The 27,717-nt window shown below is 46.0% G+C and overlaps 1 protein-coding gene across 1 annotated transcript; it reads left to right on the top strand.

The window, feature by feature from the left end:
• Nucleotides 1–575: 575 nt before the first annotated feature.
• Nucleotides 576–26,825, top strand: LOC109286117 (olfactory receptor 10A4-like). Its single transcript, XM_059731844.1, has 2 exons — nucleotides 576–1,498; nucleotides 26,762–26,825. Exons 1-2 carry the CDS (start codon nucleotides 576–578, stop codon nucleotides 26,823–26,825), a joined length of 987 nt encoding a protein of 328 aa, XP_059587827.1.
• Nucleotides 26,826–27,717: the final 892 nt, after the last annotated feature.

The raw sequence follows: 27,717 nt of genomic DNA, 5'->3' as shown, positions 1-27,717 counted from the left end.
TTGGCCTTTATGTCAACAAAGACTTTAGCATATGATTGTGAAGTCAAATGATGATAAATATTACCTTTCTAGGGTACATTTAGACAAGTATAAAATGTTTAAACATATCTTTCTTTCATCCCAAATATCACATTATTTTTAATAACACTAAGACTGTGGGCTGTTCCTGCTCATTTTGGCCACCGATAATTTAATTTCCCCCCCCCCCCCCCCCAAAATATGACCCTAGTACATATGGCTGTTCTCTTGTATTAAATAATCTCTATATTCAGCTACATTGCCATCAAAGAAGAGGACAAGAAGGATCAAGAGTGATTCATGGCAGACAGAGACACTCATCAGAGTCAACAAAGACTAATGTATATCAACTGCTAAAGGGAAGGGAGCAGTAGAGGGCATGGGGATTGGAAAGAAAAGGATAGAATGACATCTTTCTGAGTCTAGGTCTTTAGAATGAGTCGATATGAGCAGCTTTCCCTGTTAATTTCTACTACTTACAGTATGAGAATATCTGTGTTGTATTGGTTCTCTCTTTGTTTAGGAATAAATCTTGCCCTGAGGAGCTCAAAGCCTACATGGAAAGAGAGAATCAGACTGCTATCACAGCATTTGTTCTCCTGGGACTGTCTGGCCTTCCAGAACTACAGGCCTTGCTGTTTCTTGTTTTCCTAATGAGCTACATAATTGCACTGACAGGAAACCTGTTCATCTTTACCTTGTCATTGGCAGATCCTGCCCTCCACACACCCATGTATTTTTTCCTCAGGAATTTGTCCTTCCTGGAGATCTCTTATACCTCGGTAACCCTCCCAAGGATGCTGGCCAACCTCATCTTGGAGGATAAAACCATCTCATTCACTGGCTGTGCCACACAGATGTATTTCCTTCTATTTCTTGGGGGCACAGAATGTTTCCTCTTGGGCATCATGGCATATGACCGCTACGCTGCGATATGCCATCCCTTACACTACCCATGCAACATGAATAACGTGAGGTGCACAGTGTTGGCTGCTGTGTCATGGCTCAGTGGTATATTCATGTCCTTTGGCCAAACCTCAGTCATTTTCATCTTACCTTTTTGTGGTTCCCATGAAATCAATCATTTTTTCTGTGACATCCCCCCAGTCCTGAAATTGGCCTGTGGAGACACCTTTCTGACTGAAATTGTAGTCTTTATTGTTGCTCTGGTATTCGTAACTTTTCCATTTGTCTTGATTCTGGTTTCCTACCTTCTTATCATCACTACCATCATGAAGATGCCCTCAGCTGAGGGCAGGCATAAAGCCTTCTCTACCTGCTCCTCACACCTGGTGGTGGTGACATTGTTTTTTGGGACTGGCACTGTTATGTATCTGCGCCCTAATTCTGCATATGCCCCAGATATAGACAAACTGCTGTCTCTCTTCTACACGGTCATTACCCCCATGTTAAACCCTATCATATACAGCCTGAGGAACAAGGAAGTGAAGGGGGCTCTGAGAAGGGTGATAGCCAGAATGTGCTTTCTGAACTCTGGGAGATAAGAATAGGACAAATAAGGAGAGTTATAAAAAGCCAGAAAAAATTGACATTTTAATTTTTGTTGTCTTCTTGCTTTGTTTGGTTTTCTAGAAGGAGATTTCTTTTCCCCCCAATGCTAGGAAATTAGTCTAGATGTTTACTCTCTTAGTGAAAACCTTAAAATCTGAAAATGGTTCTGTATTCGAGGAACAGGTCATCCAATAGGTCTTCTTTTCATTTGCCAATGTATATAATTTCCCAAACGCTCCCAAAATGTGGCTTTAGGTTTGCAGTTTTTTGCCTATTTTCACTGCCCACCAAACTCCCAAACCAAACAACAATCTTCCATGAACATGAAAAAAAAGCTAGATTTTTCTTTTCTGAGTATTTTATTGGAAAAGTTGAAATAAAATTCTGATCAAAACTTTGAATATGATCATTTGGACAGGAATGTAGAGACTGGAGATACCAGCAATGGCTACCCACTAATCTCCATAATGCATTGTCTTTATACTCCCTACATACACGTTTTGTGTCTTCTTTATTTTAAATATGGTGGAAATGAAAGATTTGGGAAAAGAAGGAATGGAGGAGAAAAAGCAGGTTTGTAATGTGCAATGGGTATTATATGTGCATGTTTCTGTAATTGTTGTTATGCTGTTTGTTTAATATTTGTGTAGGAAGGAGAACTTGGTGAATAGTTGACAAACTATGGTACCTAGAAATATTCAGGGAAAAATATTAGTTGAAGAATTTGTAAATGCACAGAAATAAGAAGAAGATTGCAACTATATCATGTCAAACCAGTGTCATCTCCTTGTTTGACAGGGGCCTCTAGGGAGACATAGTTAACCATGGTTTATGCTCAAATTGGGGGGAGTTTCATGTGTGGCCATCAAAGGATTTGTCCGATGTGTGATATTTCCTTTGATGACATGCATGCTAAAAGAGAGAATAAATGTATAACATTATATCACACTGCTTTTCCAATGGTACATCTCAGATTAATTCTATATACCTTTTGGAAAAGTAGATACCCTTAGGTAACTAACCGGTAGAATAAAGGTGGCATTTTGCTTTGCCCAGTCACTACCCTAATTATTGGACTATTTTCCTCCCCTCCCCATTTCTTAATCTCCAGTATTCTTCCCAGAGAGACAAGTCTGGTAGTTATTCTGTTTTACTCAGTGCTGATGAGGCTTTAAACAGAGTACTGTATGAAGTTTAAAGCAATATACTTTAAAGAAGACTTTTAGTGGAGGCTTTTGAATATAGGCTGGTTCAGGGGAGGGCAAAATACTGTCTGTGGGCCTGTTTCATCCCACAGTATGTCACTTGCCCCAATCCCAGCCCAGGCAAAGGGGAATCAGGGGTTGTGGCACATGTGGCTGGTCCCACTGACTCTGGGCATGCAACACAGGTTAGGCAGGACAGCTGCTGGACAGCCACACTAGATTTCCCAGCAGACCCAGTGTTGACTCCTTCCAGCTGCTGCTGCCAGACCCAGCCCTGCTGCCTGGACACCCCAACCAAACTACCTTGCACCCACTACCAGGGACAAGACCCACATAGGCAGGGCACACCCCTGGGTAGCTGGGATGGGACCGTAGGCAGCCGGGGAGCCATGTCCGGGAGCAAGATGGTCAGGTTGGCTAGGCCCCAGATACAGCTCACCGTCTGCTCAGACACCATTGCTGTCTGCCTGGCTGTGTGCTCTGCCTGCATGGGTCCCAACTGGTGTCCATGGGTACCCCAGGATCTCTGGGCACTGACAGTGTGGGCCCCAGCCCAGGGCTGAGGTCAGGACTGGGGCAGAGCTGTGATCCACTCCCTGAATGCCCCTGCCCATGCTACTGGCACCTGTGACAGAGGCATGAAGGCAGATCATGGCTCTGCCCCAGCACCTACCTTGCATTGTTATTAGGGCTGCGCAAAATTTTGCCTCTGGTTTTGTTTCAAGGTCAAAACAGCAAAATTGAAACAGAACAGATATGGTCAAAACAGCTTCAAAACAAAGCAAGGCAAGTTGAAATGTTTCGCCGTTTTGACACTGTTTCGATGTTTTGCCCTTAAGCTATAATGGGGAAGGTTGAAAGAGCCTATAACTTTGTAATTTCTAGCCATATTTGGATGAAACGTGCAGGAGTGGTAGCACCATCTGAGTGCATGCAGTGTGCCAGGTTTCAAGAAGATAAGTATAGAGGGTTGAAAGAAACTGCACCCCAAATTCTTGAGAGCCAAACTTGTGCCATGTGTATGTGTTAAGACACAGCAGGGTCAAAACTTCAGGTGTGCTAGCCCCTCTGGAGGCCACAAAGCCTGGCAAGTTTCAAGGAGATAGGTGCAGGGGTTTGGGGGGAACTGCACCTCAAGCTGCAGACAAGCAAAACTCATGACCTGGATGACACTGTGTGTGTTATGGCGCAGCAGGGTGAAAGCTGTAGGCCTGCTAGCCCCTGCTGAGACCATGAAGCCTGCCAGCCATAGAGGATATAGGTGCACAGGTTCTGGGTTCTGGGGCCCTGCACCTCTACCTGCTGACAGGAAAAATTCATGACATGGGTACTTGTGCAACTGCTGCCTCTCATCAGGTAGCAGGACTGAAGATCCCCCATCACTTGCCACCACAGACCTGTGGGTAATAATTGACCACAGTATGAACATGAGTCAGCAGTACGATGCTGTAGCCAGCAGGGCCAACAATACACTGGCATGCATCAATTGATGCATCTTCAGCAAAACCATTTTAAAGAAGTGATTTGCCTGCTCTACTTGGCTCTTCTCGGCTTAACACATACACGTGACATGAGGTTTGCTCTCCAGACCTTGGGATGCAGTTACTCTGAACCCCATGCACCTATCTTCTTGAAACTTGGCATGCTTCATGCCCTGAGAAGGGGCTACCATTCCTGTAACTTTTGACATGAAACAGAAGTTGAAACGGAACACTGTTTCATCAAAATGTTGAAACACTGGTCGATATGGAATGCTTCTGTTTCTCACAGCTCTAATTGTCATTGCTCCACGTTCACTATCACAATCCCAATCCCCAGCCCTGGATCCGCCAATCCATCCTGCTTCCATGTACTCCCTGCCTGCCTGTGGCACCACCCCAGACACTTAATCATGTGTAGGGGCCTGTGGCAGGGCACTGTGGGTGCCTGCCACTTTAAGGGCCTGGAGCTGGTGGCCACCAGGTGCCTGACGAGGACAGCCATTTTGGAGGCAAGGGCTGCCTATATAAACAGGGCAGTTTGGCTGCTGGAGGTCAGGCAGCAGCATTCCCTGGCTGGAGGGCTGCTGTGAACAATCTGGAGGTAAGGGAGGAGCTGAAGGGGATGGTAAGGAGGCTCCTGGTCCTAGGCATGACCTAAAACTTCACCCTGCTGAGAGTGGGTGGCCTGGTGGGGCTCTCAGTGGTGTGGGAGCCCCCAGGAAATGCCAGGCCAGTTACCACCCTGGTGAAAGGTGGGTTGGGGTGCCTTAACCCCTAGCCCCCACCACCGGGTGGGTAACCCTGTGTTTGTGAAGGGCCCAGAGGGTGGACCCTGAGAGAGAGCAAGGGGCTAGAGACCCAACCTGAACAAGAGAGTACCCTTGACTGGCCCATGCTGGGGCCAGGACCAGGAAGGTCAAAAGGGCTAGGGGCCCACCACGAGGGATGCCCAAGAGCCAGGGGCCTGGGGTCCTGACTGGCCTGGAGGTGGGCCAGGGCTGGTAACTGAAGGTCCTGGGGGACCACACCCAAGAGGGGAAAATGGTTTTGGGGGGCTAGTAGCCTGAATGAAGGTGGAGAGGCTGCCTGATTGGAGGGATCATGGAGGGGTCCTGTTAGGATGATTCTGGGGCCCAGTGTGGGGGCTGGTGAGGATATAGACATCAAGATGCCATCTGCGAGGCTTGGGCTGCAGTACTGGAGAGGATAGAAGCCGCAGAGCGAGCCCCCTGGCATCAGGGCACCAAAATGGGCAGCCTCCTGCTTGAGTGACATCAATTAATGAATCAATTGTGTCAAGGTGTGGCAGGCAAGAAGGTGGGTGGTTGGCCCAAGAACAGGGGGGCAGGCCACGGAGATCGGCCCCGAGGAGGCCCCCTGTTACAGGGCCGCTTAGGGAGTTTGGTTGAGTTGGGGGGGGATGTGGTAGGGGCTGAGTCAACCCACTAAAGCTCACTGAAACTCCCTAAGTGACCCTCTTGCCAAACTAATTGTCCAGTCCTGGGTTAGATTAACTATTTGTCAGGGATGGCTTAATCCTGTCTCAGAGTACAGAGATAGAAGAGGTGACCTACTGAATTCTCTCTGCTCTCTTAATTGACTGAATAACCTGGTTTGACCAGGTTCAAGAGACACGGAAAGTATTGGGAGATAAGTAAATCCTCATTTCAGAAGTAGGGGTTTCAGGACAATTTGAATCTGCCTAAATTTCAAGTACAACATGTACCTGTGTCCTGTTTCTCAAGGCTGCCTTCCAGCTGAGGTTAAACAATTCCTTGCGTTTAATAGACTAGTTTATGCCATATTATTAACACATGGGGTAACATATGTTGGTGGTTCAACAGCCACACAATTGGAGAGAAAAAATCAAATTGGGTCTGAGCCAAAACTAAAGATGCTTATGCAAGTTAAATTTTTTGTGTATCTGGCCCCTAAATGCTTTCTACAGCCTTGACTTAGTACACAGGCATGGCTGCAGAGCACTTTAAAAATAGTCGATTGCACAAATATTAACCCTAGTCAAATGAAGCATTCGATTAAAGTGCTTTAAAGCAGAGTGCCTTAGGGAACTTGTGCTCCCACCAACATTAAACTTTCACTCGGGGATGGGGCTGTTAGTTGGGGAGGGAGGGCAAAAGGGAGGGAGCAGCCAACACAGAGCCAGTTGCTTTTGAATGGCCAGGGTTAAGGTGAGGGGAATGGAGTTGGTTGGAACCCCCTTACCTCACAGCCCCCTCCACCCCCTACCAGCTACCCTATCTGCAGTATTGGGGAGAACCAGGCCAGGCCCAATAGGTGAGGGGCTTTCATTCCACCCTATCCCCCACCCCTGCTCAGATCTGGCTATGCAAAAGCAGCTGGCAGCTCTGTGCTGGCACCATCAAGAGGCATGGGTGGTGGATGGAGGAATGGAGCCCTCCATCCCCACTCAGAGACCTTGTCCAGCTCCCCCCCCCCCCAATACCACAGCCAGGATGAGCTTCTGTTTGGTTGGGGCGTGGCTATTATTTGTGGCACTTTATGTGAAGTGACATGAGAGAGAGCAGGGTCCTGAACACCTGTAGATTCATAGGTTCATAGACTGTAGAGTCGGAAGGGACCACAATGGATCATCGTGTCTGACCCCCTGCCCCTGGCAGGAAAAAGGACCGAGGTCAGATGACCCCAGCCAGGTGACTCTCTAGCCTCTTCTTGAAGACCTCCAAGCCAGGTGATAGCACCACCTCTCTTGGAAGCCCATTCCAGATCCTGGCCACCCTTACTGTGAGAAGTTTCTTTCTAATATTTAACCTAAATCCACTCTCAACTAGTTTACACCAGTTATTCCTAGTCACTCCCTGGGGCGCCCTAGTAAACAGCCCATCACCTATTCCCCGTTGACCTCCCCTAATAAATTTATAGGTGGCCACAATATCTCCCCTCAGCCTTCTCTTGTGAAGGCTGAAGAAATTCAGCTCTCTCAACCTCCCCCGTAGGTTCTTTCCCGAAGGCCACTAATCATGTGAGTGGCCCTCCTCTAGACCCTCTCCAGATTCTCCATGTCCCTCTTGAAGTGTTCCACCCAAAACTGGACACAGTACTCCAACTGCAGCCTGACCAGTGCCGCATAGAGGGGGAGCATCACCTCCTTTGATCTATTAATCATGCACCTGTTAAAGCACGACAAGGTGTGATTGCCCTTGTTGATGGCCTTGTTACACTGCTGGCTCATGTTCATCTTGGAGTCAATTATCCCTTTCTCCCCAAGATCCCTTTCTGCCTCTGAGCTGCTGAGCAGGACACTCCCCAAGCTATAGGTGTGCTGAGGGTTCCTCCTTTCCAGGTAGAGTACCTTACATTTATCTTCTTTTGAATGGCCAGAGTTAAGATGAGGGGAATGGGGTTGGATGGCACCCCCTTACCTCACAGACCCCCCGCCACCCAGCTACTCCATCTCGGGTATTTGGGGGAGAGAGGCCAGGCTGATTAGGTGAGGAGTTTCCATTCCACCCCATCCCCCACCCCTGCTCAGATCTGGCTATGCAAAAGCAGCTGGCAGCTCTCTGCTGGCACTATCAAGAGGCACTGGTGGTGGGTGGAGGAATGGAGCCTCCTGTACTCACTAACAGGCCTGGTCTAGCTCCCTCAATACCCCAGCCAGGATGAGCCTCCGTTGGGTCGAGAGGGAGGCTATAATTTGTGGTGCCTTATGTAAAGTGACATGAGATAGATGTTCAGGGCCCTGCTCTGTAGGCACCATTAAATACTTTGGAGGTTTAAAAAAAAAAAAGGAAAAATATAGGAAAAATATTTTTGGTTAGCCAATTTGTTTTGTTTTACCCCCTAAATATTTTTATGAGTACAAATAAAAGTTTATTTGAAATGAGACTGCAAAAGCTATGCTTGTATGTCTGTGTATCTATGTCTATGTGTGTGGGGTATGTGAGCAGGTGTGTGCACAGGTTCTGCACCCTTTGATGGTGGCAGAATGGGGCCTGGGCCCCTGGGGATGCGATGCCTCCGAGGCAGATGAGCACCATGCAAAGAAACTTGCCCAAGCTGGGATGGGAAGGAGCAGGGCTGGAAGTGCCCAGGCCCAGGGGGAAGCTGAGTATGTTCAAGGGCTGGAGATGGCCTGGCATATGTGAGGGACAATGGTAGGGTATTCTGCAAGGGATCATGCTTGCGGGGTCACTTCTCATTCCAGGCAGTGTCTTTCAAAAGACAAGTCTTTATGATCCTGAAGAATGGGACCAAGTCCTTAAGAACCACCTGACAATCTATTCTAGGTGAGCATCAGTATGTGATCAGTCTATCTATAGAAAAGACTACCTGTTTGTACCTTGGTGGTCCTATTTATCTAGTTAGTCAGTGTCCATTGAGAAGGGAGACTGATAAAGTAACAACCCAATCCATGAAGGGAAAGTCCACACTCGGGCCTAGTGAGGAACCAAGTAGACAAACTAAGCCTTTCCCTTGCTGAGCTACTACCCACTGTGGGGTGTGTGGCTGGCATTGGGAAGCTCACCCGTGTGAACAGATGCCAGGACTCAGTAAACCAAGCAAGTTGCTTGGAGCTGCTGAACAAGGAGGGTTTAAATTTCACTTTTTACAAGAGATGCAGATAGACCAGACCAACCATGTAGACTGGCACACCTCCCTGAGGGGAAGGGCCTTCCTCAGCTATGGCACCAGCTCCAGTGCAGAAATCTCTGTCCTGTACGGCTGTACAAAGCTTCAGTTGCTGATTCAATCTGGAGGAGATTTGTCCGTATTTTGGGGACTGAATCTCCAAATCCGAATAGAATTGTGAGACCAGATAAAATCTCCAAATCAATTTGGAGCATTTGAATCAATGCAGAAAAGCTTCAGAAAAGATTCAGAGATTCGGCCATAGACTACAGGTGGCTGACAGCTGCCTCCAGCTGGTAAGTCTGTTGGGGTTGGAGGAAGAGTGAGGGAAGGAGTGTGGGTTTAGGGAGGAATTGGGGTTGGGACTAGGACAAGCTGCCCAGCTGGGGTCAGGGGCGCGTTACTCAGGGAGCGGGGTGGAGAGATGCATGCATGGCAGCACTGGGAGTGGGTGCTCTGCCCTGCTGCTATTTGTCCAGATGGTTTGGAGAGGTCCAGAAGTGGGTGTGACTTGCTCCAGGGGGAAGGGGGCAAGTGGTAGCAGGGCACAGCCCCTGCTCCCAGTGCTGCTGTGCCCACATCCCATGCTCCCACACCAGCTGGGAAGTGGTGGCAGGGCAGAGAACCTGCTCCTAGCACTGATGCAGGTACAACAGTGCTGGGAGAGGGGCCTATGCCCTGCTGCCACCCAGAGTGTGGCGCACATCCATCGTGCCCCCCACCACACTGACTGGGCAAGCAGCAGCAGGGTATAGCCTGTACAGATCACCCCACTGAGGCAGAGGCAGGCACAGCTGGAGGAGCCATGGGAGAAGCCCCCATGGCTGCCCTTCTTGGCCCAACCTCTCAGCACTTAAAAAAATAAAAATAAAAGCCCTGCACTCACTGGCCCTGGCAGTGGGGATTGGGGTCTCTGGGTGCTCATGACACAGCCCCAGCACGGGGCAGTTTGGCTCAGTGGGGATGACCCCCACCACCTGGCACCAGTACAGCATCTGCCCCATGGAGTGGGTGCAGTGCAGCTTGGCAAGGCACAGTACACTCTCCAGGATCTGGGGCAGCTCCAACAGTCACCCGAAGCCCAGCAGTACTCAGCCACAGTGGCCCTAGTGCCCAGGCAGCATGGGGTGCCCTGAAAAGCCATGCTGCACATGCGCCATGGGGCTGCTACTATGTGGATGCCAGGCAGGCTTGCAATCCCTACTGCCCTCCCACTACCCTGTGCTGCATGGAGAGACTCTGGCATGAGAACCCAGAGAACTCCATCTCTGCTCCTGAAGCGGGTGAGTGCTGGGCTTTATTTTTATGTTTTTTAAGCTCCACAGTCACCAGCTGCAGGAGAGGTGATCGAGTGTAAGCTGGGTTTTGCTTTACTATGGTTTGGTCCTTCTCCAATCTCTGCTCCTTGCCCCTCTAACTTCTGTCTCATTTCTCCCTCTCCTGGCTCATTATTACCTCCAACACCTGTCCAAAGCTCCTCTCTGCCTCCAAACCCCCTGTTTCTTTGCCAGTGTCTAATCCCTGCTGCCTTTTGCTTTTCCCCTAAGCAACCAGGTTTCTGCCTCAGTTTCTTTCCTGGCTGTCTCCTCCTTGCCACCACTTATCTACTCCTCCCCCCCCCAATACCTCAGTTGCCTGCCTCAGTTTCCAGCCCCAGTCTACATTAAGTAAACCCAAGCCTCAATTCCTCAGCCAGCTTCTTTGTAGTTCACTGATTCTAATCCTGGTTCTGGCAACTTTCACTCCCTACACTTTAACTTTCTCTCTCTTACCTGAACCTTCTTCCAAGCACACACATGCACACTGTACCATCCAAGTTAGGAACTTACCCATGTCTAGGTGGTGTGTGTGTGTGTGTGTGTCATTGTGTGCATTATATACAAATTAGTGATCTGGGTCTAACTTTTGGGGTGTATAGTGCATGTGCTTGAATTGCTGATAGGTATGCATGTGCCTAGACTACTGTGTGTGAGTGTGTGCGCCTAATTGATTTGTGAATTGCGTCACACCCTCCTGTCCTAACAGCAGAATACAGAGATCCTAAGAGTTGGCCTGAACCCACAGGGCAACACATACAGATTGTCCTCACTACCCTGAAGATTGCCTCCATTGGGGGCAGAAAAAAAACTTTCTCTACCTGCTCCTCACACCTCATTGTGGTAATATTTTTCTATGCCTCTGCCTGTATTATATACCTGAAGGCCATGGCAGACACTTTTCCAGATACAAACAATTTTCATAGACATTAGGAGTGGAAGGGACCTTGGAAGATCACCAAGTCCAGCCCCCAACCTGAAGGGCAGGAAGTCAGCTGGGGTCATAGGATCCCAGCAAGATAAGCATCCAATTTTCTCTTGAAGGTGTTCAATGTACGTGCTTGAACCACCTCCAATGGCAGGCTTTTCCAGACCTTGAGGGCTCAGACAGTAAAGATATTCTTCCCTATGTCCAGCCGGTAATGGTCTTGCACTAGCTTATAACCATTCAACCTCATCATCCCTTGGGGAGCTCTGGTGAACAAACGTTTCCCCAGATACTGCTGGTCACCCAGAAAGTTTCTTTCTTTCTTATATACATTCCTCACACCCATACTAAATCCTATCATTTACACTTTGAGAAATAAAAAGGTGAAAGGTGCTTTGTGGAGACTGCTTGGGAAAAGGAGGCTTGCTTGCATAAGGAAAGTGATTTCTTGCAAGAGCCTCTAGCCCAGTTCTTCTTCTCTAGGTTAGACATTCATTCAGGTCCAGCCTTTGATCTGACGCAGATGATGATGATTCTGCATTAGGATTATCATCATTCCCAAATTAGTGGATTTATATTGGTGTAACCTTGCAATGACAGCAGCATCTGCTGGAAAAGCCTGGAGTCCTTCCAGAGGGGGGAAAAAAAAATCAATCCTAGTGTTGTCCATCTTGAACTCCAACAAGCAGTAACAGCCACTAGAAGAGGTTTGTGGATATTCTTGGAAAGATTATTTTTAAGTTATTGCTTGCCAGAGTCACTGTCTGACTCTTATCAATACTAATGTAATCTCTAGCTAGGTCCCATTGCTATGTCTATATAATATCGATGGTAATAATAACAATAAATTAAAGAAGTGAGAATACATTTTTGTTTTACTAATTATTGTTTATATTTATTTTCCCTGCACGGTCTGTTCTTCCTTCCTTACATGCTGCTTATATTTATCTTTTCATTCTGCCTTCTTTAATATCTTCCAAGGGAGTTCACCGAGGAACTGGATGATGATATTAAAAAGAAAGTTTTAGTTTGGTGTAAAGTATTAATGCTACAGACCAAATTCTGGCCTCAAATACATATATGCACCATTAGATCACTTCCAATGTTTTCAGTAACAATGAGATGCAAATGTGAGACCCCCTTCCCCTAGAACAGCTTGGGGTAGAATGTGATCTACAGACCCTTGGAAGTTTCTTTGAGTGTGAAAGGATTATGCAGTATTAAGTGGACAACTATGGTTAGCAGCCCTGATCTTCTAAAGGATTCCCTACTTGCTAGCAAGAAGGATTTCAGATTTAGTGTGGAATCAGAAAAAATATATGCCTTAAACTTTGATTATTTTAGTTATAAGATGACATAACCGCTTTGTGTAAAATTGCTGGCTCTGTACAGTAGAACAGATAAGGGCAAGTGTTTGTTCTTTGTAACTCTTCTACAACTGCTTCACTCACCGCGGCCTTAAAGATAAAAAAAAAAAAAAAAAAGTATGTACAAAATAGATTTTCAGGTGCAAGAAGGAGGTTTGTGAACTAACCTCGCCTCCCCCATAAATTCCCATCCTGATTACAGCAAACAAATAATGAAATAATATTATAGCCGCTTTTCATGCTAATTTCACTATATGATCACGTGAGTTATAAGTGACTGTTAAAAAAATATATAAGCCTCCTGATTTTGCTCTTGGGGGGAGACCCCTTCCAAGTGCTTGGAAAATCCATGTCACTTTGGAACTCCCCCTACAGCTGTAGTTTCTTTTAAATAAAAGCTTCTGCTGACCTGACCCAAAAGTACTCTGTGTGTGTTTCCACGACAATTCCTGGTGCCGTGACTCGGATCCAGAACACAGGCTGAGGAAGGAGGACTGCAGGCTACCCCCGCCCCCCCGAACCCTGAGGCGCCAAACTTGAGAGGTAAGAGACCTAATTCAAAATCTCTATTGGGGTTTTGGAGGAGGACTGCCTGTAGGCTCCCAACTTGGCCGTGGTAACTGGATCTGAACCTTGTTAAAACAGGTCAGTCTGAACCTTACTGCCGGCTAAAATTTTCTGTCTGGTAAAGGATCCCATTTTGTGTCTGGTAACGTACGTTTTAGGGAGAAACTGTTTGAGGCACCTTCATCCAACAGCACATCGGGCTTATAGTTAATTAACTAAGGCGGTGTGGGGTAGGAGGTCTGGCTGACTGAATAAATGTGCATGTGTGTGTATTTAGAAATATGAGCCGCTGACCAGGACTGAGACTACGGTTGGGCTCAGCCGCCCCAATTCTGCCTGACAGGGCAGTTTTAAAAGCAAGGGGGCCCAACTGGAACCTCGTGACCCAGTGGACAGGGCGTCTGAGTGATTTTGTCTTTTCCAAACCCCTTGTCCCAGTAGCTTCTGCCGAAAGCAGGAGTGAAAGGATCCCTCTAGTATTTCCCTCCCCATTTCCATTTTATGAGCTGGTGTCGGGTCAGAAGCCTTTTGTCTGGGCAGTGAAAAACTGCGGGGCAAGGCACTGAGCGGCCCGGACATCCTAAATATGCCTCTCCTACGTCTCCCTGTGTGACTAAAAATGGGAACAAGTCAGTCTAAACAGGTTCCTGTCCCCCCTAAGGGGACTCCGGCGTACTTTATGTACACACACTATTCTCCCGAGACTTGCAAGTACCTGGATAAGTGAAACTGGTATACTAGGGATGATCCTGTCATTTTCCACAGGAAGGAACATTTGATCAGGATAAAATAGTGCACTTGAGAGGGGCGTTAGAGTCCCGTGGATCCAAAACACCACAAAACCAGTGGGACGCGTTCTTTTATTGGTATGATGAAATGTCCAAAAGGCGGACAGAATCTCAAACTAGGAGCCTAAAAGACTCTCAAGAAAAATTAAAACAACAGTTAAAAGCTGTTCGGGAAAAATTGGCTGCTCCCCCAAATTACACGCTGGCCACTGCTCCGATGTATCCAGCATTGCCCGGGGCGCCCCCACCACCGGAGCCAGCAGAGGATATCCTTGACCTTTGTTTGAACCCTGCTCTCCTGGGACTCCCACATCAGCAACAACTGGTTCAACATCAGGCTGCAGCCGAGGCTAGTGACCCATTAGCTGAAGCTCCTTCAGTAAATCCATCCACGGAGCTTAATAGTCCGGACTCATCCACCATATCTGCCACTCAATCATCACCAGTGTGGCAATTTACTCCTGGGTCACAACCCACCACAGGTGTATTTAGAAGAAAGGGAATAGGCATGGAAAGATCTCCCATCAATCTGAGATCCCGAACTGCACAAGTTTACCCCCTAAGACAAATGCCAGGCATTGGCACTGATGGACAAAATATAGTCACTGTGCATGCACCCTGGACTCCAGGTGATCTCTACAATTTAATTCAAAAGATCCCAAAAATCAGGGAAGACCCAGAAAAATTTCAGGAAGAATTGCAGACTGTTATAAATTGTTATAATCCAACATGGGCTGACATTAATCAGCTCATGCGATCCATTTTGCCCAAGGAAACTATGCTACGTCTGTACGCTGCCTGTACTTGGCCAGATCAAAACCCAGGGATTGGCCAAGACTTTATTGACAAGAGAAATGCTTTGGTTCAGGCAGTTCTCACAATTTGCCCAAAAAAGGCAGACTGGACCAAAATAAATACCTGTAAACAAAACAAAAATGAACACCCCAGTGACTATTTAGAACACCTCAAACAGACATTTAAATGATACTCAGAAATGGATAACCCAGTCGGAAATGCTAAACAAGCAATAGTGGCAGCATTCGTCCAGGGACTTAACCCTAAAATTGCTGAGAAAATTCAAACAGTAATTATTGGCTGGGAAACTAAAGATTTGACCAAAGTCCTTGCTGCGGCTAACCATTTTCATAACAAATTGGAACGGTCTAAAGACAGTGCCTAGTTTAAGTTAATGGCCTTACAGATTTCTCAGTTGCAGGGTCCAGGGAGAGGAAGGGGACGAGGACGGGAAAGGGGAGGCCCGGGTAGATTCAGGGGAAGAGATAGATCCTTGAGCCCACAAAACCCAGGCTATGGAAACCAATGTCATTATTGCAAGCAAGAAGGACATTGGAAATCAGAATGCCCCAACCGCCCTGGCCAAGGACCCAGACCCCAGCCCCCACCTCCACTTCCTGTCAATTTTCCCAGTGTTAAATAGGACAGCCTGAGAGAGTGACATCATTGCTCCTTTGCTTGCTACTGACCAATCTGGTCCATTTGTTGAATGCCTTATTTCTGGTAAACCTGTCTCCTGTCTTGTCGACACCGGAACATCCCGCTCCACACTAAAGGCTGCTGAGTTTCCTTTTCTACCTTATTCTCCTGAAACTGTAAATGCTGTCGATATAGGCGGACAACCTATCCCACATCCCGTCTCTGAACCTGTCTCCATCTCTATTGGCCCTTTGTCTAAAAATCATGCCTTTCTTCTTAGCCCCTGTGCACCTGTCAACCTTCTTGGTAAGGATTTGCTGTGTAAACTGGGATGCGTGATTTATTGTAGCCCAGATGGTGTTTACCTTGAGGTACCGAAACATAGGGAAACCGAGCTTGTGGCTTTGCTAACCCAGGAGTACTCTGATCCTGACACTTCCTACTTGCAAGAGAAACTGTTGGCACGAGTACCTCCACAGCTGTGGTCCACCCATGCGAATGAAGTGGGGCACATGCTAAGTGCTGAACCAGTGCATATCATCCTGAACCCTGCCAAGCCACTTCCTCGTGTCCCACAGTACCCCATCTCAAAAGAAGCTGAGGAAGGGATCAAGTCTGTCGTTTCCTCACTCCTTGAACAAGGGATTATTGTCCCAATACGCTCCCCTTGCAACACACCTATCCTACCTGTCAAAAAACCTGGTAAAGATACGTATCGCTTTGTGCAAGATCTTCGAGCTGTAAATGCCGCTGTTTTACCCTCTTTCCCCGTGGTCCCTAACCCTGCCACTATTCTTTCCTGTATCCCTTCAAATGCTACATATTTCACAGTAGTGGATCTTTGTTCTGCTTTTTTCTCTATCCCCGTTCATAAGGATAGCCAGTATCTGTTTGCATTTACTTATCAGGGATTTCAATATACCTGGACAAGACTCCCTCAGGGATATACAGAGTCCCCAACCCTGTTTTCCCAGATCCTAAAAAAAGATTTGGATCCTATCACGTTCAAAGGGGGGTCCACCCTTGTTCAGTACGTTGATGATCTATTGTTAGCCTCACCCACTTTAGAGGCCTGTGAACAAGATACTTTGACACTCCTCACAGCTTTAGCTCAGAAAGGCCACAAGGCCTCAAAATCTAAATTGCAGCTCTGCAAGTCTAAGGTACATTATTTAGGGCATGATATCTCAGCAGGAGAACGACACCTTTCCCCTAATAGAGTTAAAGCTATCCTCAACGTTCCCAAACCTATGACTAGAAAACAGATGAGGGGATTCTTAGGTGCAACGGGTTATTGTAGACAGTGGATCCTGGGTTATGCTGCTTTTACAAAACCCTTGCAAGCATTCACTCATGATACCACCCCGGAACCGCTCCCTTGGACTCCTGAAGCCGAACAAGCATTTGTGGCCCTTAAGCAAGCCCTCACTCTTGCTCCCGCTCTTGGACTTCCTAATTATAAGAAACCCTTTACCTTGTTTTGTCATGAATGAGAAGGAATCGCTTTAGGAGTACTCACTCAGCTGCATGATAAAAAGTATCGCCCATTTGCATATTACAGCTCTGCCCTTGATCCCATAGCTGCGGGACTTCCTCCTTGCCTCCGTTCAGTTGCAGCTGCTGCCTTGTTGGTTAAAAAGGCAGATTCTCTAGTTTGGGGACACTCTTTAACCGTTGCAGTTCCACATGCTGTGATGGCCCTTCTGCTCAAGGGCAAAACTCAGCACATTTCCAATTCCCGTCTTACTAAATATGAGAAACTTCTACTGTCAGCTACAAATGTAACCTTAAATCGCTGTTCAATTCTGAATCCTGCGTCACTTCTGCCTATTGCCTCTGATGGTGAGCCTCATGATTGCCTGTCTATCACAACTCAATTGTTAACCCCTCGAACTGACCTCAAGGACATTCCTATCCCGAACTCTGACCTTGTTTTGTTTGTTGATGGTTCCTGTCTTAAAAATGATGCAGGCAAATTAGTTGTGGGATATGCAGTATGCACTTAGTATGCTGTTTTGGAAGCCTATTCTTTACCCCAAGCTCGTTCTGCTCAAGTTGCTGAACTCATTGCTTTAACACGTGCTTGCATTCTTGCAAAAAATCAAACCACAACCATTTATACTGACTCTAAATATGCTTTTGGTGTTGTTCATGATTTTAGACAAATCTGGAAACAGAGGGTTCCTCACTTCATCAGGGACCCAAATCAGTCATGGTTGTTATGTAAAAGCGCTCTTAGAAGCTGTTCAATTGCCTCTTGCTATTGCTATTGTTAAATGTAAAGCTCATAAAAAACCCTTTGATGATGTCACACGAGGAAATGATCTGGCAGACCGTTCTGCCAGAAATGCGGCCCTTTCTGGCCCACAGGCTCCTAACTCTGTTTTTATTTGTTTTTCAGCAGACCAGTCTCCTTTGGCTAGCCTTTCAAGTCTGGCCCTTCTTCAAAATCAGGCCCCAAAAAAGGAAATAAATGACTGGCTGCATGCAGGATGTTCACTGCACCCCGACTCTCTCTGGCGCTCCCCGGATGGCCGCCTGGTAGCGCCTAGAGAGCTTTTGCCACATCTTGCTCGTTTAACCCACTCTGTGGCCCATACGAGCAAAGGAGGATTGATTGCTACAGTACAAAGAAATTGGTTTGCCCCAAATTTTCCTTCCATGGCACAACAGTACTATAGCTCCTGTCCCATCTGCTTAGCTCACAACATTGGGCAATGGGTAAAAACGACACCCGCAGCCCATCCCCCTCCATGGGGACCGTTTATAAATCTGCAAATTGATTTTGTGCAGCTACCTAAGTGCTGTTCTTATGAATACATTCTTGTTATTATTGATGTGTTCTCTGGATGGGTAGAAGCCTACCCATGCGTACATGCTGATTCCATCACTGTAGCAAAGAAATTGCTCAAATAATTCATCCCTAGATTTGGATTGCCCCTCACAATAGATAGTGACCGTGGCACCCATTTCACAGGACAGATAATAAAAAACATCTGCCAAGCACTCAACATACAGCAACACCTACACTGTAGTTATCATCCACAATCAAGTGGTGCTATAAAACATAAAAACTCTGATTTAAAAACGCACATTTCAAAGATTTGTGCTAAAACAGGCCTCAAATGGCCTGATGCCCTGCCCATTGCTCTTATGCACATTAGAAACACTGTTAACAGAAAACATGGCCTAACCCCTTATGAAATACTCATGGCATGACCCATGAAGATGCCAGCTACACCTGTTGCCCCTCGCCAAACAGACCTACAATTAACTGATGAAACTGTACTAAATTATTGCAAGACATTAATGAAGTATGCCTGGTCTGTTCATTCACAGGTCCAAAAAGCCTTACCTCAACCACCGGATGTTCCCTGTCACAACCTCGAACCAGGGGATTGGATCTAAGTAAAGGTCTATCAACGAAAAAACGCACTTCAACCCAGATAAAAAGGACCTTTCCAGGTACTTCTGACCACTAATTCTGCTGTTCGTTGCCAAGGTCACCAAACGTGAACTCACGCCTCACACTACAAGAAGGTATCACTTCCATTGGACCCCAAAACAGCTGTATTCCAACCAAGGTTGGGATCTTTCCGAGGCCAAGGACAAAGACCCTCAGGACCTCACTCAGGCAAGTGAGGAGCATCAGGGTGCAAGTGCTAAGAACCTCTCCCCTGCACCCAACACCTCAGCCCAGCCGGATTCATCAGTTGAAAAATGAAGATATCATCTTCGGCCTCAAAAAAAGTGAATGCTCCCATTCGAAAGATCACCACCTCGATCAAGACCAAGAGCTGACATTATCAGTCCTTTAGGTAACTTGAGCCCAGAGGACGAAAAAAGACTTTGGCTGCCATCCTGGGTTTGGCTGATAGTGTTCTTTTTCTTACTGGTGCTGGTTATGTTTGTTGTTAAGATTCTTTGTCCCTCCTGTATCTAAAAATGGCACTGATATCCTTATATATCACACTTGGGTATCTCAATATCACCCGAGGGGGGTGAAAAAAAAATTGTATTTGCAGATCTCCCATACGGTGGCTCAAGCTGGAAATAAAAGTGACTGCTGGATATGCTCTCACAGCCCAGCACACCTACACCAAGGAATCCCAATGATCGGAGTACCAATATCCCTCCAGCAATGGGAAACAATAAACGGCGGCTTTGTTAGACTCTACTCGTTAGCTGCCCATCGGTCTGCTCCTAAAGAATGGAGGGCCGCCCCTGCTAACTGGATAATCTCCCCAAGAGTAGAGGCGCCTTTCTGTTACAGATCCAACACCGGAGCTTATAATAAAGCCACACCTATAGGACACTATCCTCATTGCCTAACTACTCTAGATTATAGCCCTAGTAACACCAGTGAAATCCTGTTGGATAACGTACCCTCTCTCAATTGTACAGGATTCATGGTCTACAACTTTTCTAAGGAACCTCATGTTGCTCTCATTGTAAACAGATCGGAATTTTACATTGACTCCAATTTTACTTCTTATAATATATCTCGGTCCAGCAGGATAGCAGCTGAACGTGGTCCGTCCTATACGATGCAAATCAATCAAAAGTGCCGGATATGGCACAACAACTGTCTAGATTTGAGTACCCTTTCTGCCCAAGGCCTTTACTGGCTCTGCGAAAACAGGGTTCATAAAATCTTGCCCTGGAATTGGGTGGGGGCATACACTCTTGGACGTGTTATCCCTGGCTTTAAAATGCATAGTGCAATATATCTAGAACAAGTAAAAAATTTCAACCATCACATAAAAAGGGCGGTTAACCCCTTAGCTACCAGAAACACAGGGTTCCATCGATTTGTGAGAACCTTCATACCGTGGCTTAAAATAAGAGAATTGAAACTAGCCATAATTAACATTTCAGCCACAATGGAAGCTATGGAAAATGCCACTGCGGATGCAATTCAGGCTCTGCAAAAAGAGATCTCCCAGATCTCACAAGTAACTATACAACACCGCATAGCCCTAGATTACCTATTGGTATCCCAGGGAGGAGTATGTGCCTTAATAAACTCCACCTGTTGTGTCTATGTCAATCAGGACATGCGAATCGAAACTGACATTCACAAAATCCGAAATCAGTTAAGGGTCTTACATCAAGTGGCCTCAAAAAATACTGACTGGGGTCTAAAAGAAATATGGTCTTGGCTAACATCCTGGCTCCCAGATTTCGGGGCCCTTGACAAAAAAATCCTGTATAGAATATTGTTTGTCTTGATAGTTCTGATAATGTTCTATGTCTTAGTGCAACTGATCCTCTGCTGCGTAAAAGCCAGCAGGAGAAGCTTTAGTAAGACAAGAAAGAAAACCCACAGCAGAGTCTAGAATAATGGTGTTACAAAAGTGTGAGCTCAAATAGTCTCAAAGGGGGGGGAGGCTGTGGAATCAGAAAAAATATATGCCTTAAACTTTGATTATTTTAGTTATAAGATGACATAACCGCTTTGTGTAAAATTGCTGGCTCTGTACAGTAGAACAGATAAGGGCAAGTGTTTGTTCTTTGTAACTCTTCTACAACTGCTTCGCTCACCGCGGCCTTAAAGATAAAAAAAAAGTATGTACAAAATAGATTTTCAGGTGCAAGAAGGAGGTTTGTGAACTAACCTCGCCTCCCCCATAAATTCCCATCCTGATTACAGCAAACAAATAATGAAATAATATTATAGCCGCTTTTCATGCTAATTTCACTATATGATCACGTGAGTTATAAGCGACTGTTAAAAAAATATATAAGCCTCCTGATTTTGCTCTTGGGGGGAGACCCCTTCCAAGTGCTTGGAAAATCCATGTCACTTTAGAACTCCCCCTACAGCTGTAGTTTCTTTTAAATAAAAGCTTCTGCTGACCTGACCCAAAAGTACTCTGTGTGTGTTTCCACGACATTAGAATACCTTTTTCTTTGAGGCTCTTTTATTTTATTACATTCATTGATAAATTCTTTTGAATTCTATAATTATATTGGATAGGATTACTATAGAATTTAATTTATATAGGGAGGCAAATGCATTTATATTTTGTTTCAATACATGTAAAGCTTTGCGGCATACATTCATACATAATAAAATTTCTACAGGAAGAAAGATATATTTATATTTGTTTTTATAAATATTTTTTCTGTGTACCACTGCTACATTTATTTAATTTATATATGGAAAAAGACCTATTTCTATTTGTTTGTATACATTTCTCATTTTTTAATTTATATAGGGAGAAAGATAGATGTATTTCTATCAGTTTCATACATTTCTTCATTGCACCTACATTTAGCGATGTATATAGGAACGTGAATACATTGATATATTTGTAGAAAAGGAAGACATGAAGCACACCATGAAGTGGGGTGGAAAGGCAGGTGGTCAGGCTTCAGGGAGGGGCAGAAGACTGGGTAGAGGGCAAGCTGTAAGTTCCACCACCATGAACCTGCGATGCAGCCTCTTTCCTCCAGTTAGGAGGGATTAGGTTGCTAGAAGCAGCAAGGAGAGGGGAGCAGTGCCAGTGCCACTTCCTGTGGCCGAGATTGCATCTCCTCCATGAGCACCAGTGATAACTCCCCCTACCACCTCCATGATGGCAACAACAAGCAGCAGCAGTAGCATGGCAGCCTACTCCACCCACATTTCACTTCCCATGATAAGCCTTCCAGTGCCAGAGGAAGAGCCAGTGCTGGATCTGGACCTCAGTGCCCTAGCCAGGGAAATTCTGGGGAAGGAGCGGGAATCATCTGAGTTTGTGCTCCACACCCCTCAAGTTTCCCATAGAGCCAGATCTCCTTCCCCAGAAGGCAATTTGGAGGAGATTGATATTCAAGTGGAGGCCAGGGTCTCAACTGAGTCCTCCTCCTCTTACTATGCCTCTGCTTGCTGAGGAGGGGGAAAGTGCAGCAGCATCCAGACAAAAACCCGCACCCCAGAAGTGAGCGAATAGTGTGGTCTCGTATCATCTTGAGCTGGCAGATGATCCCACATATGCTATCTGCCTGCACAGCTGAGCCAAAACCAGCTGGGGCATGGAAACAAAACATATAAGCACCACAGGGATGCTGATGCTTCTCTGCAGGCACCACCCCCTTGTCCTTGCTTCTTCTGAGCCTGGCACCAGTGGTAGCATGCCAAAAGAGAAGTCCCCCTCTCACTCCAAAGCCCCCATACCCACAAAGCAGAGACAGGCCTGGAACAGTGGGGGAAAGGTGGACAGAAATCAGGGTGCATTGCAAAGGCATGCAGGATCACCCAGAGCACTGGGGAGATTTTTGCTGTTGATGGCCAGCCCTTCTCTTTAGTTGAGTGGCCAGGGTTGAGGCAGCTCATGGTGCTCATGGCCCCATAGTACCAAGTGGCTGCATGCACCACCTTCAGCAGGACGGTGGTGCCCTCCCTGTATGAGGCATGCAGGGGGTACTTGAGGGAGGAGCTGCACAAGACAGGTCCACAGGTGGTCTTACACTTCACCTCAGATATCTGGAGCAGCCGGGGTAACAATCAAGCCTACCTCTCCCTCGCGAGGTACTGGTGCAACCAGTCAGGCTGTTGGTGGGCTCTGCTTCAAGCCAAGGTGATGAATGAGTTCCACATGGCAACAGAGATCATGGGGGCCATGAACTGCTTGGTGCAAGGGTGGCTCGTTGGGCAGGGCAAGCTCACCCGCTGGGTACATGTTCACTGACAATGGGCCCCATATAGTCAAGGTGGTCCATGATGCCAACTTCATTGGCAGCCACTGTGTGATACAGAAGTTGTACCTTGTTGTCAGGGATGCTTTGGAGGGGGACAGGGCTGCTAGTGCCAACACCACCAGCAAGCTGATTTCTAAATGCAGGAAGGTGGCAGGCTACTTGCACTGGAACATCGAAGTGGGCAGAATACTTCAGGACAAAGAAAAGGTAATAGGAGCAGTCCATCTGCAGGTGGATCTTGGGAGACCCCAGCAGTGGGAGGTTCAGTTTGAGGAACACCAGCTGGTCCATCAAACCAGGATCCAAGCAGGTGCAGTGGGGGTGAGATCCAGATCCAGCACTGGCTCTTCCTCTGGCACTGGAAGGCTCATCATGGAAAGTGAATGCACACTGGAAATCTATGACAGACAAGAATACCCAACTCGCTCTGGTGGCACATTTCTTACAAGAAAACCACTCTCTCTCCAATCTCTCAGTCCTGATCCTCAAAGGGCATTTACAAAACACTTTTCACAGATGGGCCTATGAACTTCACTTCAACAACTTGCTAGATGAGATGGCCTTACTCAGGGAGATTGGGATCAGCGGCCCCCTGAACAGAGCTGAGTGGGCTACCATCTTCCAGGTCTTGGTGGTCCTCAATCCCTTCCTCAAGGCCACCAAGACCCTCAGCACTGCTGATACCCTCCTTATCTAGGTGATCCCCATAGTGAGGGAACTTCTGAGCCAAATGGAGAGCATCCACAGGATAAATGTTCCTGGCTGGGGCAAGCTACTGTCACCAGCCGTTCAGGCACTGGTGAGGTGGCTGAAGGAGGGCCTCAGGAAACAGCTTGATCCCTTGCGGTCTAGTACAGTCCACATGCTGGCCACCATCTGTGACCCAGTAGTGAAGGGCAGCATATGCAGAAGCCAAACCCTGAATCAGCGAACAGAGATGCTGGTGAAGAGAGTCAGGGATGCAGAATGGCCGAGGCAGGGGAACGAGGAAGAGGGGTATCCACTGTCCCATGCTAGCATGCCATCCACCAGTAAGTCTCCTCCTCCACTACATGAGCTGCCAATGTGGACCAAGGGCATGGCTTTTATGGTGGGGTCCGAGCCACCAGACCCCACCATCAGGCAGGTAGCACTCAGTCCTTGGTGATACTTGGAAATCTCAGTATAAAAAAAAAAAACTGCACCAAAAAAAAAAAGCGAGGAGGTGCAGACAACAGCAGTGTACACTTCCCAAAATTGGAGCCTGGTCAGCCAGAACCATGCTCTAGCTGCTAAGCAGGCTCCGTGTACTTGGATTGCTACCTCTGGAACTCCAGGAGGCCCCAGGTTCCCATGTAAGGCTGCTGGGGCCAGTCGAGGCGCTGGCTCCAGCCTTCCCTATCTCACTTGGAGCATTTTTCCCAATGCTAACCCCATGTGCAAGGGCATACACTGGGGCAAAAAGCAGCTGCACAATTTTGTGTTACTTCTTTTTTCTCGACAGCAACCCTTCACCCCTGCTTGTGGGAACATGGTAACAGTGGGAGATAGAATGGGTCTTTCATGCTGATTTTTAGGTGAACTCTTCATTTTACATTCCTAGCCAAGGTAACAGAATTGCACCTGTGGTTTATGTCACAGCCCAATGATTTTAGTGCCTCGGCACGATGGAATTTTCCCGCCACATGAGAACCTCTTGCACAGCAAAAGTTTTCTGCTGCAACAGAAAATCCCGGTGCAAGAGAGTTCCCGCCATTCGCATGCAAATTTGTGTCCCGCTATTGGACAGTTCTAAATTATTCCTACGTGGTGGCTAGTAATTGGCTTGCTAGCTGTTTAAAATTCTGTGCGACTTCCGCCCAAGTTGGAGAACTTTGAGCACGCTGCAGAGTGCTAAAGATATCTGACTTGCGGCTGAGCTAATCAATAGACTGATCACCTATCGATTCTTCTCCCTGTTGCCGAGAGCAATCCTTTGACATACCCTTTCCCTGCTGGCTTAATTTGTGGATGGATTCGCTGGCCTGAGCCTTGCCAGCTAGAGCAACTCGTGGAGTTGTTTAAGCGACCGGACCACCTGCATCGCAGCTACTAGCGGTGTAAGTAAAGTTTTTGCAACCAATACGCTTTGTCTGCCTCTCTATTCACCAGCCCACCCAAAAGACCGAGCAATTTGTATATCACCTCAAGTTGGCTCCGGCTGTCTGAGACAGTTTACAGACCTAAGTACCTGGGTCATTTGTTCTCTACATTAGGCAATCACATCTCTTACATCTGCTTCATCTCCACCACCCTGAGTATGCAATCAGCTGATGGCAAACACAAAGCTTTCTCTACCTGCTCATCTCACCTGATGATTGTTTCATTGTTCTATGGGACTTCTTGTACAATGTATTTAAATTCCACATCCAGTGAGTTTCTTGGAAGTGGCAAGCTACTTGCCCTGCTCTACACAGTAGTTACACCAGTGCTCAACCCTATAATCTACAGCCTGAGAAACAAAGAAATAAAGGTGGCTCTGAGGGAGTTAATGCATAGAAAACTGTTAATGCTGCAGAGATGAAAGAAATATCTCAGTGGGCACATCAGTGGGCACATCTACACATGCATTAACACACTTTTCCTAATGTGCATTAAATTCAGTACCTCCAACGTGAGGTACTATATAAATGTGCATTAGGCTTCCCTAATGTTCAGTACTGAAAGTGCACATTTCTTAAGTGATGCTTATTGCACAGTAGCCTATTTGACTGTGCATAAGTGCAATTGCATGTTTTTAGGTGATGCTTTAGTGACCAGTAAATTGGCTACTGCACATAGAAGTGCACTTCTAGAGACAGCAGCAAGTGTTTGGGAGAGAAAAGGAGACTCCATGGGTGCATCCAGATGAATGAGCATAGTTGTGCCACTGCTACTTGTCCCTGGGGAACGCACCTGCATGCACACTCTAGCGCATGGAAAATTGGCTAGGGTAGGGGAAGCTGGGGCCAAAAACTAGGTTGGTCCCAGCAGCTTTACCTGTAGTCCTGTGGGTCTCCCAGGGCTGCAGTGGTGAAGATCCAGGCTCCAGTTTCAGATAATGCAAACTGCAGCCAAACATGCTGCCCTGCTTTTTTTGGACCATTTTTTTAAAATACCAGGATTTTCCCGTATTGGATTTTGGCACGGAGAAAATTTCACATGTGCCATGTGAATTTTGCATTGTCTGGATACACCGTATGTTTGTGTTTGCTTTCTGGAAATGGGAAAAAATATATTTGTTGATCCATTGTATGTGAAGTATAGCCAGCAATGACTGAGCTCCACTGCTTTCTCTTCTGTGCATGCTGCATCTTTCTCATTGTTTTCTTAAAAATAATACAAACTCAATTCAATAAAATAAAAAGGCCCTAGATACAAATAAATTAGGGAGTAGATAATCTAAGAACCTCTTAATGTATTTGTGCTTACTGTATGCCCAAACATTATATATCATTTGAAAACGTATATGGTGTAGATTAGTACATTTTGTGGAAAAACCTTTAAAAATGAAAGAAAATAACAAAAAAAAATTAAAAAGCACTATGTACTATAGGACATGTGCACGTGCTACCTATGAGGTCTCAAGCAAGCTGGCAGGCAGTGCTGCACTTCAGTGCATTATAAGATTTCATGTGAAGTCTCATACATGTTAGGTAATATGATCTTGCAATACTCCTTGGTAGAAAGGTCCTAAATTTGCTACGCTAAGATGACATACAAAAAATTAGAACTCGTGGTTCCAAAATTATACCTTTTATTAGTCCAACTGGGCAGATGGCACTTTGCACAAGTTTTACTACTTAAACACTCTAATACTAGCATTTTAAATGCAGTTAAAATGTCTTAAGTGTAATATGGGACAAAGACATAAAATGCAAACTGAAGTATAGTAACTTTCCTTTACACTCTTGATCATTTGCCATGGTGTTCTAAGCCTAGGCTAAAGCTAGCCTCACCCTGAGGAGTCACACCAAATACATTAATGGATCTAGATCAGGATCTAAATATGATATACCTTTAGTGTAAGGAATAAAGGAATAAGTATAATACGTATTTAACATGTAATATTTAGTAGCTTAAGCAGTTATAGGTTAGAAATAAAAATGCAGTAATGATATTTTCATTATGAAAAACCAAAAATCGTAAAGAAAGCAAAGCAATTGCTATTATGTTTCAAAGGCATGTGTACAAAGTTTGTTCTAACTAAGTGGGTGTTACTATCAGTTGAAAGTCAGGCAGAGATCTGGGTTGCATGAAGTCTCACAGTGGACTGAAGCCCAGCACTGCCTGCTAGCTTGCCTGAGATTTTGCAGGTGACATATGGGCATGTCACATAACGTGTTTTCTACTACATTTTAATTTTTTTAGCCTGCTTTTTCAGACTTATTCAAGATTTTTTAATGCTGTGCCAATCTACATTCTGTAAGATTTCAAATGATATAATGTGTTGCTATATGGCAAGTGCAAATACTTTGTTCTTAGAGCATCTACACCTTAGTGCATCAGAATATGGAAATGTAATTCTGATTATTGTAAAAATCAAGTGAAGCACATGATGAACTGCTGAGAAGATGTCGTTACCACCCTTACATTTTCATATCCTTGCCTCTTATGAAGCTCTCACTCAGCTTTTAATAGTTCTAGCATATGTATGACTGACCCTCACTTAATTTTTCATGCTTTCATTTTGTTAATTGGCTACCCACTAGTGTCTTCATTATGAAAATATCTTCATCTTGAGATCATGTGAATTCAGCTACTCCTACTGTGAACATCACACCACTTTATGAAGCATTTACCTGAG

Source organism: Alligator mississippiensis, chromosome 7 (genome assembly GCF_030867095.1).
Source record: "Alligator mississippiensis isolate rAllMis1 chromosome 7, rAllMis1, whole genome shotgun sequence".
NCBI classification, from domain to species: domain Eukaryota; kingdom Metazoa; phylum Chordata; order Crocodylia; family Alligatoridae; genus Alligator; species Alligator mississippiensis.
Note: the sequence above shows the minus strand (reverse complement) of the source record. Positions and strands in the feature narration are given on the sequence as shown.

Bases quoted from the DNA above. Each gene is read 5' to 3' on its own strand.
- LOC109286117 (XM_059731844.1), top strand. From the start codon at position 576: ATGGAAAGAGAGAATCAGACTGCTATCACAGCATTTGTTCTCCTGGGA. The intron at 1,499-26,761 runs GTGCTTTCTGAA...AAATGTCTTAAG, and splicing joins AGAAGGGTGATAGCCAGAAT to TGTAATATGGGACAAAGACA.